General features: G+C 38.2%; 1 protein-coding gene across 2 annotated transcripts in view; it reads left to right on the top strand.

Annotated features, from left to right (window-relative positions):
- Positions 1 to 14,114, top strand: part of LOC144637979 (dihydropyrimidine dehydrogenase [NADP(+)]-like) — a 55,273-nt gene that overhangs the window by 615 nt on the left and 40,544 nt on the right. For both annotated transcript variants that reach the window (XM_078497072.1, XM_078497073.1), the window contains exon 2: positions 9,017 to 9,127. In XM_078497072.1, the coding sequence (XP_078353198.1) occupies positions 9,017 to 9,127 (111 nt within the window). The remainder of the gene's footprint in view (positions 1 to 9,016; positions 9,128 to 14,114) is intronic.

The following is a 14,114-nucleotide window of genomic DNA, read 5'->3' on the forward strand; positions in this document are numbered from 1 at the left end:
AGGGGTGCTTACCATTTGTAAGAAAAATCCGGTTGGTGCGACCGTTGCATAATGGTAAGCGATTTTCCGAATATAACGACCAACCGGATGAGATTTTGCTTACCATTATTCTACCAGGCGTTCCTTTCCGCTCACTCGATCTGGCGCGAAATTCAGTGTTGTTTTCTGTAGATATAGCTGAATATTTTGAGGTAGAAAACAAACTTTTTGACAAAGAAGATGGGCTGATGCTGTTAACTACCGTCAGCTGTTCCATAAGACGCGATTTCAACAGAATACAAGGTTAGTTTGAGCTAACTGTTCCCACCTATGCACCGAGTGAATTTCGCAGTCAAGTGACACTTAACTTGGCATGTTCGAGCTAGATCCTGTCCAAAGAAAAAAATATGAACACATGAACAATTCAAACGTGGAATACCAAAGGCAGGCAGCTTATTTCTCCTGTTAAACAAGTACTGGCATTTCTGTGGTTGAGGTGAACATGTATGTTCTATATCAGTTGCGCGGCGGTACTAAAAAGGGGCCTGGAAACGGAAGATTTGTTTAAATGGTAAGCACCCCAGATCAACATAATCGATAAAAATCAACCGATTAATATCAATTGGTACCATAAAGGTCATTGCCCTGTATTGCATTGCGCATCGTCACTACACCGATTTTTATGCATAATTAGTGCGCGCACATAAAAAAATAGGCGCCTACAGGCGCGTGTGACTACTGCTAAGACGATGAAAATTACGAAAGTAGAATTGGCATATATATGCGGCTATATTTATTGTCAAACTGTCGGTCAGAGTGTTATATGGTGTATAAATCAGTGGTAATCAAGAAGATAATAGGAAGAGTCTGCATATGAGCTAAGTAGCCCATCAGGCTGAAGCTATCCCGGTTTCCTTAGCATTTAACTAGAAGTGTTTCTATTCCCCCTGGATGGAATGCAAGTCTATTGCAGGGTTATCCCCTAGCAGTCAATTTGCCAGTTCCCATTTCATTACTGGGTGAAGTAGACACCATGAGAGTTACGTTTCCTGCCCAAGATCAAAACGCCGCACCAGAGCTCGAACCCCGACTGCAATGATCAGTAGTTCAGCACACTAACCATTAGGCCACTGCGCCCCCACAAAAGTAGCTAAAAATCGGCTCCAAAATACAACCAAAAATTATTGATAATCAAAAACAGTTTCAATTAATTTAATAAACTTTAATATCAAACAAGAATGATACAACAACTTAGTGAGATCTATTTAACAGAGTTGCTACACGTTTTTTATATCTATAGGTAACAAGAACAGAAATAATTATTCAAAGCCAGCATTCATATTTCTTTTTTTGCCTTTAATAGAAGCACAAGGTTTGATCATTTTCTGATCTTGAGAAGTAAGTGGATAGTGTTCAGCTACATACATAGTATCTACAACTGTACCCATCAAGATATATTGTGTTCGAAAAGTCCTAATTTAACTTACAAATTTTTTTTTTTCTTATCGGTAAAAACTCACACTTTTTGGGAGGCACACTCCTCAGGTTTTTTTTTTCATTTCCTTTAATTGCAATCAAAGAACTTTTTTCATTGTATACACAGGAGAAAAACTGTTTTTTACCGGAACTTTCATTCATCTTTATGCCTGAAGTTTTTAATTACCTTAAATACTTAACTTAATTGCAATAAAGAAATAATTATTCTGATTTATAAATAAAGTTGCAATATTAGTAAAATATTACAATTAGAATTACAATTAAAAAGCGGATATTAGACTAAAATCTCAAATAAAAGCGTAGTGGAGTTGTATATATGTAAAATACTTGTATTAAAGCGATTGCGTGACTTGAACTTTAGGCTGCGAGGGCTGAATGATGAACACTTAGTTTACGCTATGATCGAACTACCACTTACGATCATATTTAATACACTAACAAACAAGTTTGGATTTTTTTTAAAAAACTATTCACCACAGCCACACGATATCCGACACAGAAGAAAAAAGACCTAGTTCCGTCGGACACAAATATATACCAAGTGGAGGTATTTCTAAACTAAGCGCGAAATATTCATCCGCAGTGGCGATCTCCTAAAGAGGGTTCAATCTCCACCGAGGCAAGTACTTTACAATTATGGAGTTGGAGACGGGCCCTTTTTTCACCGTGTAATCAGGTTAAAATACAACATATTCGTCGCACACCAATACTGGTGAGCTAAAGGCATAAATGTACTCACCAAACCTTTTATCTGATCGGTTGAAAGCAAATGTGAACGCTGTGTGTGTTGTAAAATATAAAAACACTTAACTCACGATCGAACAATCCGTTCCAAAGCTGAGAGCGAAGCGAAGCCGAGAAATTTGTCGTATACTTTCTATACCGACCTAAAAGCTGAAAAATTCTCACGGAACCTTTCATCTGTTCGGTTAGAAACAAAATACGAAAGCTGTGAGAGGTGAATGTTGTAAAGTATAAAACACAGACCTTGCAATCGAACATGTAATCGATCACTACAAAGATGTTCGTTTGTCATCGTAGACCCGGTAGGCCATCGTTGTTACGAAGTGTTACCGAAGAGACTCACATATTTATTTTTTGTGCTGATTGGCTCCGAAGTATACCTATTTCTTACTTACTTTCGGGACGGAGACACAATAGTGACTACTGGCGCATGCGCAGTAGTCACAAAAATGGTAACTTTTTTCTGGACATAACATGTCGATCAAAGTTGATCATGGAAAACGTAGTCGATAAGTCGATAGTACTTGATATTTGTCGATAATTCTCAATCGACAAGTCTAATTTGTCAATAAAAGTTGATGATCACAAGATTTTTAACTGATTATCGATTTTATCGACAAAAATCCATACATGTTTTTCAATTGGCCACGAAATTCAAGTAAGTGTACGTGGGAACTGTACTTCTTGTCCCCTGCCATATATCGTTTTTTGTATTTCCGATCAAAATCGAACAAGTCGATAATCACATGAAATTGTTTATATCAACTTTTAAATCGACTTCTGATATTTGTGGATTGATTAGTATCGAATTCGATCGACAACGATCAAATTTTATCGACTATCGAAATTTTTGACATGTTACGTCCTGCTTTTTTAAGCGATGACGTCAGAAATCGCTTATTGCCATGGCCCGATGGGCTCTTTTACTTTGTTAGGGCGATCGAACAGAAATCACGTTTAACTTAACAAGACATCGCCGTGTAGAACACAAAAGCAAAATACTCCCGTGCAGTTAGAATGGAACACTACAATGTATAAACGAAAAAGATTAATTAAAAATGATGGGATCTATTAGATTTAGTAGACAGAAATTTCTTATTCGTATAATATAAAGGGCCGCTGTGAGCAAGAGATCGTTTGACCTTTCTTTAAAAGCTTGCTCACGCATATCGTATGTCGTTCGTCAGATGTCACACTATAATATAACGCAATCTCTGTTGAGACAACATAGGGAAATCTAAAAAAATATATTTATATATAAAATAAAATATAACTGTTGTTTAATTGAGCAAATCTACAAAGAAAATGTATTAATTGCATCCTTTGCCTGCGAATTTATCAGTACTTATTTATTTGAATTCAATTAGATCCTAACTATGCTATTAATACAATCACTAACATTGCTTCTTATGTTTGATAAATGTAAGCTGCAGTTGGATAAGAGTCTTTTTCACACACAAGGTGTTAGCTACTTTTATTTCCGTTAAGTTATTGACAAATTTCCTCAAAATTATGTAACACCCCTTGTGAAACGTCATCGCTTCTGCCTGCATTGCGTGCCATTTTTTCTATATGTGGCTTAATCCGCAAGAGAAACAATTCCTCGCTTTCTCGCAAACAAGTATATGGTGACTTATCATTTTTTTTCTCATAATTTGGGTGCAGTGATCACATTCTTTCTGGTAAATGAAAAGATCATTCTAATTTCTTGCAGCATATTTTGCCTTCCTCGAATTTCTTTTGCATTGATACTGGTTTGCTTTGCATCATGCTCAGTCAAAGTAAATGTTGCTACTGAAACATTTGGTTACATTCAAATAGGACTGTTGTAACTTGATAGTGAGGAGAATAGAGATGGACTGAAAACTGTTTCTGTTACTTATAAATCAACACACTCTGATAGAATTTTAATCACCGTTTCATGATTAAACAAAATAAAAAGAGCTAGCAATGATACTTAGATACCAGTTAATGCGAAAGCTCCTTCAGGAGAACCTGCATTAAGGCAAAATTTTCTGTGATAGTTAAGCCCGGATTTCAGTCAGTCTATACGTGAAAAAACAGAGAAAATGGCTGGGTCTCTTCTTATTTGAAGAAGTTGGTACTACTTTTACAATTCGTTGTTTAATGGACCTCTGTCTAGTGTTCACAGAGATTACAGAGGGCTATTTAGACCAGACTTTTTGAAGAGAGTTTTGCACACACTTTCAATCAAGTTTTTCGTAATTATGACACGTTCAGAGGAAAAGCAGCAATTGAATGACAGATCTCTTTTTGTGAAGAGATAAAAAAACAATAGGTAAGACTCAATTGCCAATGCGTGCAATTGAGTCTTGCAATGTCTTTGAGCTCGATGATCTTTTATCTCCCTTGTTTGTTGTGTTTTATTCGGAACCACGTTATTCAAATCTGGTCATACGGATATCCAATATAATAGTTTATGTGAAATTTAAATCAATAACAGCAGGATAATAGAACATGATTAAGAATGCCATAACGCAGACGTCCCCTCCATGATTTTTTTGAGCAGAGCCGGATGGCTGTACACAGGCTAGAATTAATTGATGAGAATCAAGTCCTGAGGAGGTCAGTCTTGTCAGGTTACTGTCAATTTTTGCTTTTTTTACGACTGAATTTTTAATTCAGGAGTATAGTGGGTAGCCATGGTTGGTCGGTTGGTCCATCATCTGTAAACTTCTCATTGCAACTCCGCTGACCAGCAGGTATACTTGTAGAAATGGTGTAGCAAGAAGCAAAGAAACAAAATATGGCTGACAATTACGTGTAGAATTAAGTAATTGACCGCCAAAAAAGTGAACATTGAGAGCCATTATTCAGCATTAATCGATCGATGACTTTCGTGTCTATCTTTCGAGCTAGCGTCGTACATGAATGAGCATTCAAAAAATAAATCGGGTTTCACATAAGCTTCATTAACAATGAAACCAGAGCATTGGCTAAAATCGATTGAGTGGCTGCTTGTTTGCAAGAAAAGGAAAAGCTTTTCAGATGTAACAGCACAAGTACGTTTGGAAATCTTGACTTTCCACTGAAGAAGGGCAGAGCCCGAAACGTATGGAACTTTATACTATTTTTATTAATACTCATTCAGTGAGAACTTGTTTTATAACAAGTACATTTGTACCTGAATCAGTCTATATGTTCTGATATATTTATTTATGGCTTACGTGTAAATTATTCTGCAATGCATACCTACCGAGCGATAATATAATAAACAAACCATTTTAGTGCTACAGGTTTTCGAACTCGCGACCTCTAGATCTTGCTCCCCCGTCAGATACCTACACAACTGTGCTAATCAGACATACTGAGTCACTTGAGATGAAAATATCTTATATCAATGTAAAAGACATACCGCCGTTTATCTGTTATCGTGTGCATCAAAGAAGTGTTTGAATCACCTGCTGCTCATATATTTTCAAGGAATGAAAACTAAACTTTGAAACTTGGTTAAAAAAATTCAGTCGTGACTCGAAGAGCTCTTTGATTTAGATAAAGGTAATTAAGGTAAGGAAAAGTCTGCATTCAAGCCTAGTGGCCCATCAGGCCAGCATTTTTCCCAGTTTCCCTCCTCCCAGGATGGGATGTTAGTCCATTGCAGGGTTACCAGGATGCCAACCTAAAAAAGTCTAAATCTGGGAGACCAGACGTTTTGTGCCATGGTAACCCTCCAAGTTAAGAACAGTATATATAGTCAACATTTGGAGCTGGCGACTAAATTGAAACAAAAGTCGCCACCTGGCAACTAAAATTAAGAAGAAGGATTGAAAGCGTGAGCTAAATTAAGCGCCTAGTGAAATTTTTCACTGGCAACTAAACTTGAGCAGTTTGTGTCCAAATGGCCACTAAGAAAAAAAATAAACTTGAAGGGTCTCACAAACAAACTAAACAATGAAGCACTGCTGATTCATCCATATTAATGTGTCAAATATTTCATAATTTATCTCCAAAATCGGCCAAAATTAGCTTGAAAATCAGGAGACTGGGAGATTGGGTCTGTGTCTGGGAGGCTCATGGATAACCTGGGACAGTTGGCATAGATGGGATATTGCTCCCCAGCATTTAAATCACTGGTACCCAGTGATTTTGTTGGGGCTGTCCACTAACACAGAAACACAGTTACCCGCTATGGTGTAAACTTTTAAAGTCAATTTATTAATTAATATCAATTAATTAATTATTCCTTGTTGACGGGGTGGGGGGTGGGGAGCACCTGACCGTACCCCCAGGTAAAGCGTGGAGCATATCTACGTTACTTTCATATGAAGATCTCAAAGGTATATACTTGTTTCAGAAAACCCTTTGTGGTACTACTCTTTTTAGGGCAACGTGCTTTGTGCCAAACGCATGCGCAGATTAGTCTACGTGATTTTCTGGAACTCTCATGAAGATCGCTTGAAGTATGTGTTTGCGATACGATTCCTACAGACCTGTGGCGCCAAGTAAAAACGGCAAATAAATGTATTAATTGGATTAGATTTTGAGACTTTAAGAGCGCATTCGTAATTAGGTATGCAAAAACTTGCACCAAGATTTTCGTCGTGAAACTCTTGATAACCAGGAAACAAATATGCTAGTTGTACTGCGCTTTAAAAAACCTTTCGAACGAGATGTTTTTGATGAGATTTGTTCTTTAGTTTTCAGGGCTGTCACTAATTTTTCAAGTAGGTGGGGAAATGAAAAATGTAGCCGGGGGACAAGATTTTTCTGTTGTACAGTAGGTTGGGGGGGGGGGGGGGGTTAGAGTAGCGTTTAGGAAACAACAAAAATTGTTCCTAATACGAATTTGTTTTTATACAATTTTTACACCACGGTAACTTACTACTTTCTCTTTCTCTACGGCATTCGACAAGACTCTGACAAGTTTTCGAAAGTTACAGTTTATTTTGGGATTTGAAACGACCTGACTTGTGACTAACGGCATGACAGAAAAGAGAAGTTGAGGAAGACTGGGAACGAGTGAAAGTAACTCGTGACCAAGACCAAAAACAACATGGTGTCGGGAACGTGTTGGGAACGTCAAACTGGTTTGTTTTTGTTTGTTTTTCTTGAACCAACTCTAGAGAAATTTACACAACGAAACTTTCTGCACTTATGTAGAAATATACGCAGACAAGCCAATGTTTTGTCATACATACAAAGTACATGTAACAATGCATACAAGCCCGGTGCGACCGATCTGTGTTTATTGACATGTAGCTTATTAAAACAGCATTAAAACAGGCAAGAGGAGAACACACATAATTTTGCAAGTTTACAGTTAACTGATCACCGATTTTATTTGTGTGGAAAGTGGTCATAGTTCAACTATGGAAAGTCCATGTGTGACCATTACGGGCCACATTCGTCTTGTGCAATTTCCTTCATGCATCACCCTGTGGTCGAATCGAAAGAGAAATGCTGAAGCCCAAACTGTTGTTTCTTCAGTTAAACATAATCTTACCTTGAAGCACAGCCAGAAGATAAGAAGGAATCCAGTTTTATTCGTTTATCCACTTTTGCCTTCAGTTTTTCGATGACATTTTCACGCGGAGCCAGAATCTCCGACAACAAGAGAATCTGAATGAAACTATAAACACGTCGTAAAATCACGCGCTTTCAATCACAACCTCGCATGAAATGTCAATCGCTCTCTTTTAAAGGTGAATAATAATTTGTATTAATAAACCATTAGTTTGTTTTTTTATTCACAATTTTGTTATTTGATGTATTTTGCACTTTCCAATGTTTTGGTTTTGTATCAAAGTAGCTGGGGCTCAAACTCGTTGTAGTTGGGGAGAATCCCCGGCCCCTGGCCCTTAGTGACAGCCCTGGTTTTTGAGAAACTTCTTTTGAGCAGTTTAAACCGTAACTTAATTAAATTAAAGTGAAATAATTGGCTTTAATTGATGTCACCGTAAAACACAAAAACAAACAAACAAAAGTATCATGTTACGGCATTTTCAAGGAAAACAAAAATACCTTGTTAGGAAATCCCCACAACCATCAGCACCTGTGCCACCACCCACGGAAGAACCTGCCATCCCAAGAGAACCGCTACTTCAGCCAACAGAAGTAGTCCCAATGGAGCTACCAGCAGAACCCGCCTTGATACAAGACAAAGTTACAGAAGTTCCACCCTCACCTGCCCTTAGGCTAGTTCTGCCTGGCACAGTAGTCAGAGCTAGCGGTTGTCAGATCAAGATCCCTGCTCATTTCAAGGACTTTGACATTTCTAGACTTTATTTTTGACTTTGCTTGTTTTAAGGACTCTGACATGTCTTAGACACTATTTTGACTTTGCTTTGACCTTGTTTTGTTTTGGTTAACTTTTGGGTCAACAGTTTGACCCAGTACGTCTATCAGTTTTAAGACTTATGTTTATCATGAACATTCAGAACATTTGCATGCTTATAAAGTTAGTCATTTTTTCATTCTTTACATAAGGAAGGGTGTAACGATAGGTCATGTGACCTCTCATAAGTGATTCATTTTAACCCATGTGCTTAGAAGGCTAGGTTACACAGCAGTTAGCGATGGTTGAATTGTGCACTTGTAAGTGTTGTGTTTAATACAACTTGGGATTCAATCAAATGTTTTGTGTCGTCTGAACTACGTCTTAAAAACAACCCCAAAGTTAACAAACCAGAAATGAGCTGCTTAGAAAAATAGATAGAAACCTAAGAAATGAAAAAGAAGAAGTCCTGTTTGCTCTTATTTGGTTTGTTAACTAAAGGTACATGTTGACAGACAACACAACAATAAATTTATGAGATTATCTTTTTTTTTATTTCAGAACCTGCTTGCACTTAACCCAAAGATAAAGCCACATGCAAGCTTAGTTTCTACTTCAACGACAAAAACCAACAGAAAATTATGGAAGAGAAATCTGGAAAAGGGCTGTTCTGTAAGTGGCTAATGTTTGATTTAAATAACTATGGGTTATTTTTGTTTTCACTTAATTTCAAATGTAATGCAGGTCATGCCAGCTGATGTCACAACTTACATTTGGTTGTTTCTAATAAGAAATAATTTTCTTATTTGTAAGAGTATTTTAGGTTGTTAAAATACCCAGAGATGTTTTTCATCCATATTTGGGCACAGCATTTGTAAAATACCCAGCTAGCAGACTCACTTCGATCTTTAATTTAATCTGCTAACAAAGTATTGTTGGAGATCATAGAACAGAGAATAATAGGGAATACAGTTGTATGACTGGCAAATCAGTTTCAAGAATGAAAATAGTGGAATGTTAGAAGTGAACAAGAGTTTTGAATGTGCTGTCATAGCGGAGTTCCATGCAGTACATACATGTACATGCCGAAGGTGCTCAGGAGTGCAGGGGCCTCATACTTATCGTTAAGAAAATCTGGTAAACCCATCAAGCTGAAAAAATTTGGTTGGACACTGTCTGTCTGCATGTATGCACACATCCTCAAGCAAAGAGTAAAATTATAATTACCGTAAAGTTCCGTGTATAAGCCGCACCCGAGAAAGCCGCCCCCCGATTTGAAGCTCAAATTTTGGAAAAAAAAAATATACAGACCATAAAGTTTAAAGTTCAAGTGAAGTACAATCAAGCGCAAAAAGCATACACGCAAACAGAATTTTCAATGTTTAATATATTAGTCATGAAAGTAATTTCACTTCTACCTCCTATTTGAGTCACATTCAAACTTCGATGCTCTTGAATCATTTGAGATCACCTACACTCCTGAAACATTTACGCCGCGAGAGAATCAGTGCCAAGCTTTGTGAGAGGTCAGCACCATCTCCAACCAAAATGACGTGACGTCATCCCGATCTTCGGCGCCAAACACTTCGCTTATTTAAAAGTAACGCCACACAGTCACACACCCTGTCTGCATTGCCCTTATTCAGTTTATTCCCCAGAATAGCTGCACGTAAGAATAGTAAAAAAAACCTGACCGGAGACCTGCAAAGTCACAAAGGAGGAAAAAAATGGAATTGAAGTATGGAATGGCCCACGGAAGTTTGAGGACGTCAGGACGACGAGAGCGACGACGCGCCAGAGATAGGTCTGAGTCGATAAATAGGAGGAGGAGAGGCTTAGAGGGCGGGGAAAAAAAGGAAGTCGGGGGAATGCAGAAGGAGACCCGAAAGGCGAGGCGAGGGGGAGGACACAGAGTAGAGGAGTATGGTAATGGAGTAGAAGGTGAGGTAAAGTGTAGTAGAAGGCCCAGGAAAAAAAGAAAGAAGTGCCCCCACGGTGAAGAGAAGCCCGAGGGAAATATAAGTTAAAAGAGGGTTGAGGGGGGGGAGAGGGGGAGTGGGGAGAAGAAAGCGGTTCGAGACCACGCAAGATGAAACTGCTACCCGAACAGGAAAACAAGGCAATAAAAAGGGCGGATTGTTGTGAGTTTTGGTTTTGTGCCGGGAAGAATATCAAAGTGATGGCAGGCTTCACTGCAAACAGTGAGAGGAACTAAAAGGTAGTGAAAAAAAAAGTTTCAGTTTTATTTTATTCAATGACGTTTAAGAAGTTTTATAATATAATTGGCCGAGAACTAACAGAGAGCCGAGATAAGCCGCACCCCCGATCTTGAATTAGAGGGAAAAGGGCGGTATACACGGAACTTTACGGTATTTGTTTTGGAAATGTCCTCAGCTGGTCTCGACATTAAAGCAAAGTCACCAACTGTATACTCTTGTTTCAGAACATTGTTTTTCATAATCCCTCTGGTATGAACTGGAAGCTCTCATGGGCAACCACCCTTTCATAAAGTGTTTAATATACTGTGTTCTTGAAGTGATGAGAGTTTTAAAAACAAATGTTCAGGGAAACCCCTCAGTCATCAGTGTAACTCAAAACGCTTGAGCTTAGTGTACGTAAAGTCTTGCATGCGTGTAGTTTAAACAAAAATTAATTAAACAGAACATGCGAGTGCATACGCTCAGTGCACATTGACTATATATAATTTAAAAGAAGATCTGAACCACATACCCTTTCATTCCTGTAAACAGCCAAATCCAGCACTTGCATGTACTAGTACCGTACACTTGATTTGTGATTATAAATAATATTCCCCAATACAGGGTATCAGGTCATTTTAAATAATACAATCATAATACTATAATGCTGAGACTACCATCAATGAATCGCATCTGCAGGAACGAGAATTGATAATCAAAAAAGCTAGAAATCTGGGTGAATATAATGGACAAGTTCTAAGAATTTTTTATTTAGCACCAACATCAATGAAACTTGCAAAAAAGCCAACTCTTGTGATAAGATCAATTGGATGCAATTGGAAGTACTTCTCATGTGATGGACTGTAAATGATAAAATCTGTCTTAATTGGAGTACTGCAAAATTTTATTTAATAGTATTCGGTATGGAATCCCTAAAATTAATACCAAAGGGATAAGCGTCAGTGGATTCAAAATACTGCAGCCGTCTTACATTAGAATTGAAATGTTCAGAGCATGCAACACCGCTATTAAAAAACCTACACTGGCTCCCATTTAAGCGGAGAATTTGCTTTAACCCTTTCACTCCCAAGATCTGAGTCTCAATTCTCTAAGCTGGCTGTGATACATTTCTTATAATGTTACCGTTAGTCCTGAGAATGTTGTGTTCAGTACATTCAGGACAACATCTCTTATGTGATAATTTCCTTTATTCTCTTACTTACCTGCTTGACATTGTATTATTGTAAGATGAAATTGCATATTGATCACTCCTGGGAGTCAAAGGGTTAAGATTCTACTTACAACTTAAAAAGTGCCAGAGCGAGAGCTGAGCTGAAGCTTTCTAAATCCATGCATGCATGGTCTAAAATGAACTATCAAGAGGCATTTTATGTTGACGATCGCTTCATTTTCAAGGAATTCCAGATTTAAATATTAACAAATAATTAATGACTCCGTGACATGTTTCGCTCATGGTTCATGTCAGTTCTCAGCCTGAAACCACGCATATTGAATTGCTTCTCTCTAACAACTGTAGTTTGCACGGTCACAGAAACTGGGACTTGCTCACGTGCTGTGTCACGTCATTTCTTGTTCGGTGTAGTTGTTGTTTAGCCTCCCTGCCAGGTTCACCTCACTGTTCAGGGATTAGGAAATTGTTAGCTTTTTACATTTTAGTAGACTTGTGACGTGGAAAAATGTAATAGTCCATGAGCCAAATTTCAAAAGGGGCCTAAAAATAGGTTTTCGTAGCACCCCCCTTGTTACCTAGTGAAATTGGTATCAAATTAAAGCTGAAGGTCTGAATTTTCTCAATCCACTTGTTACCAGGACGGTAAGTGTTTTTACAGGGAGAGTGGAGATAAGTTTTGCTTTGTAAATACAAGTGATGTGAAATCTCTAATTCAAATCGCAAAATACGCGCCCAAAGTTGATAAAGTTTTTTTACAAACATATTTAAAATTAGTATTTTGTCACATTTCACACTTTTATGTTTGTTGCTTTCCACCCGTTGACATGGAAACTGTAAATAAACCCATTCCTGCTATTTTCTTGATTACAAATGTCGTTGTCTTATGTTTACAACCAAATTACCACGAAAAAATCTGTTGTTTTTGTGTCTTCCCCTTTTAATCGCCTTGCCTTGTTTAAGTACCACAATGTATTTCGAGCCCCTGTCCCGTCATGCACTTAGCAACCACATGGCAGGGTCCGCCATCTTGGAAATTGGCTGAATCAGCAGAAGGTAAGAAATTGCCTCTTTTTCGCAAAATAGTCGCCAATTATCTTTTAATCAGTTTCTAGTGTAGTAGTTTGTCTTATAACCATCCTGGTATTTGTGAGACATTTTTAAAACAATTCGCAACATGTAATAGGGCAATCACTTATTTGAAGCACTACAGCGGCTACAGTGGAGAGGGATTCTAGGATTCAAGTCGTGGCTTTAGAACAGCGGTCACCGGCCCAACCAACTACTTAAAACTCACTAATGCCAGTGGTGGAACAGTGTATTAGAAAAGACATTTCCGTTGAGCAATTTAATAGGCTTCTCTCGATGGCAGACTTTATCAAGATTCTTGATCTTTTCAAGTTATATAGTGAAGAAGACAATGGTTCCCTTAAAAAAATCTGGAGATCGAACTTTGAAATGATCTGGTTGCTGCTGACATTTATCAGAGCAACCAGAGAAGGCAACTGGCCCCTCTATCTTGAGTGCATGGTATTTCGCCTACGACCATGTGAATTATGCTCGTTACCTACCTGTTTACCTGATTCAGCTACCAGGAACCCACCTTGAAGCTCAAATGATGTCAGAGAATGGAGACTTTGGCCTCCAGAGGAACATTAAACATGGATTTGCTCAACTTTCCGTTTACCAGACCATAGAACAGACTTTAAACAGAAGTACAAAAACAGAAGGTGGCATCGTTGGCTTTAGTCTCAAAAAGAATGCGGTACAGCGATGGATCTTAACTGCGCATTCTCGTGCCCTTTTTGTTGACAAGTGTCGTAGGATGACAGGCAAGAAAGAAGAAGATCGTCTTCACAAGGAAGCTGGGAAGTCTCAGATGAAACGCGATATACATGTAAGAAAAGCAATGGAGGTTATTGGCAATTGGACGGATCCATTTGAACTATCAGAGGAACTCGCCAGTCTTAGATCTGGTTGTGTAGCAACTGAAACCAACAAGTTAGATTTACCTGCCGCCAAAGGGAAAGGAGCAGAAACTGTGACAGCGTTTGTGAGGACAAACTGCTGAGTGATTCTGTAGGTTTCTTTGACACTCTCAAGTTGAAGCTTGATACGTTCCGTGACGTTCAAAGGAAGACAACCGTGTCAAAGGGAGGAAATAAAAAGTGCTGTCATTATAAGAACAGAAAATAAATCTTTCTGCTGGTCTCACTCATCATTGGTCAAAGAAGGCAAATGGATCTCCAACAGTTACCAGTTTACGAGCTGG

This window comes from Oculina patagonica, chromosome 14 (genome assembly GCF_052425735.1).
Source record: "Oculina patagonica isolate OP01 chromosome 14, crgOcupat, whole genome shotgun sequence".
In the NCBI taxonomy this organism is placed as follows: domain Eukaryota; kingdom Metazoa; phylum Cnidaria; class Anthozoa; order Scleractinia; family Oculinidae; genus Oculina; species Oculina patagonica.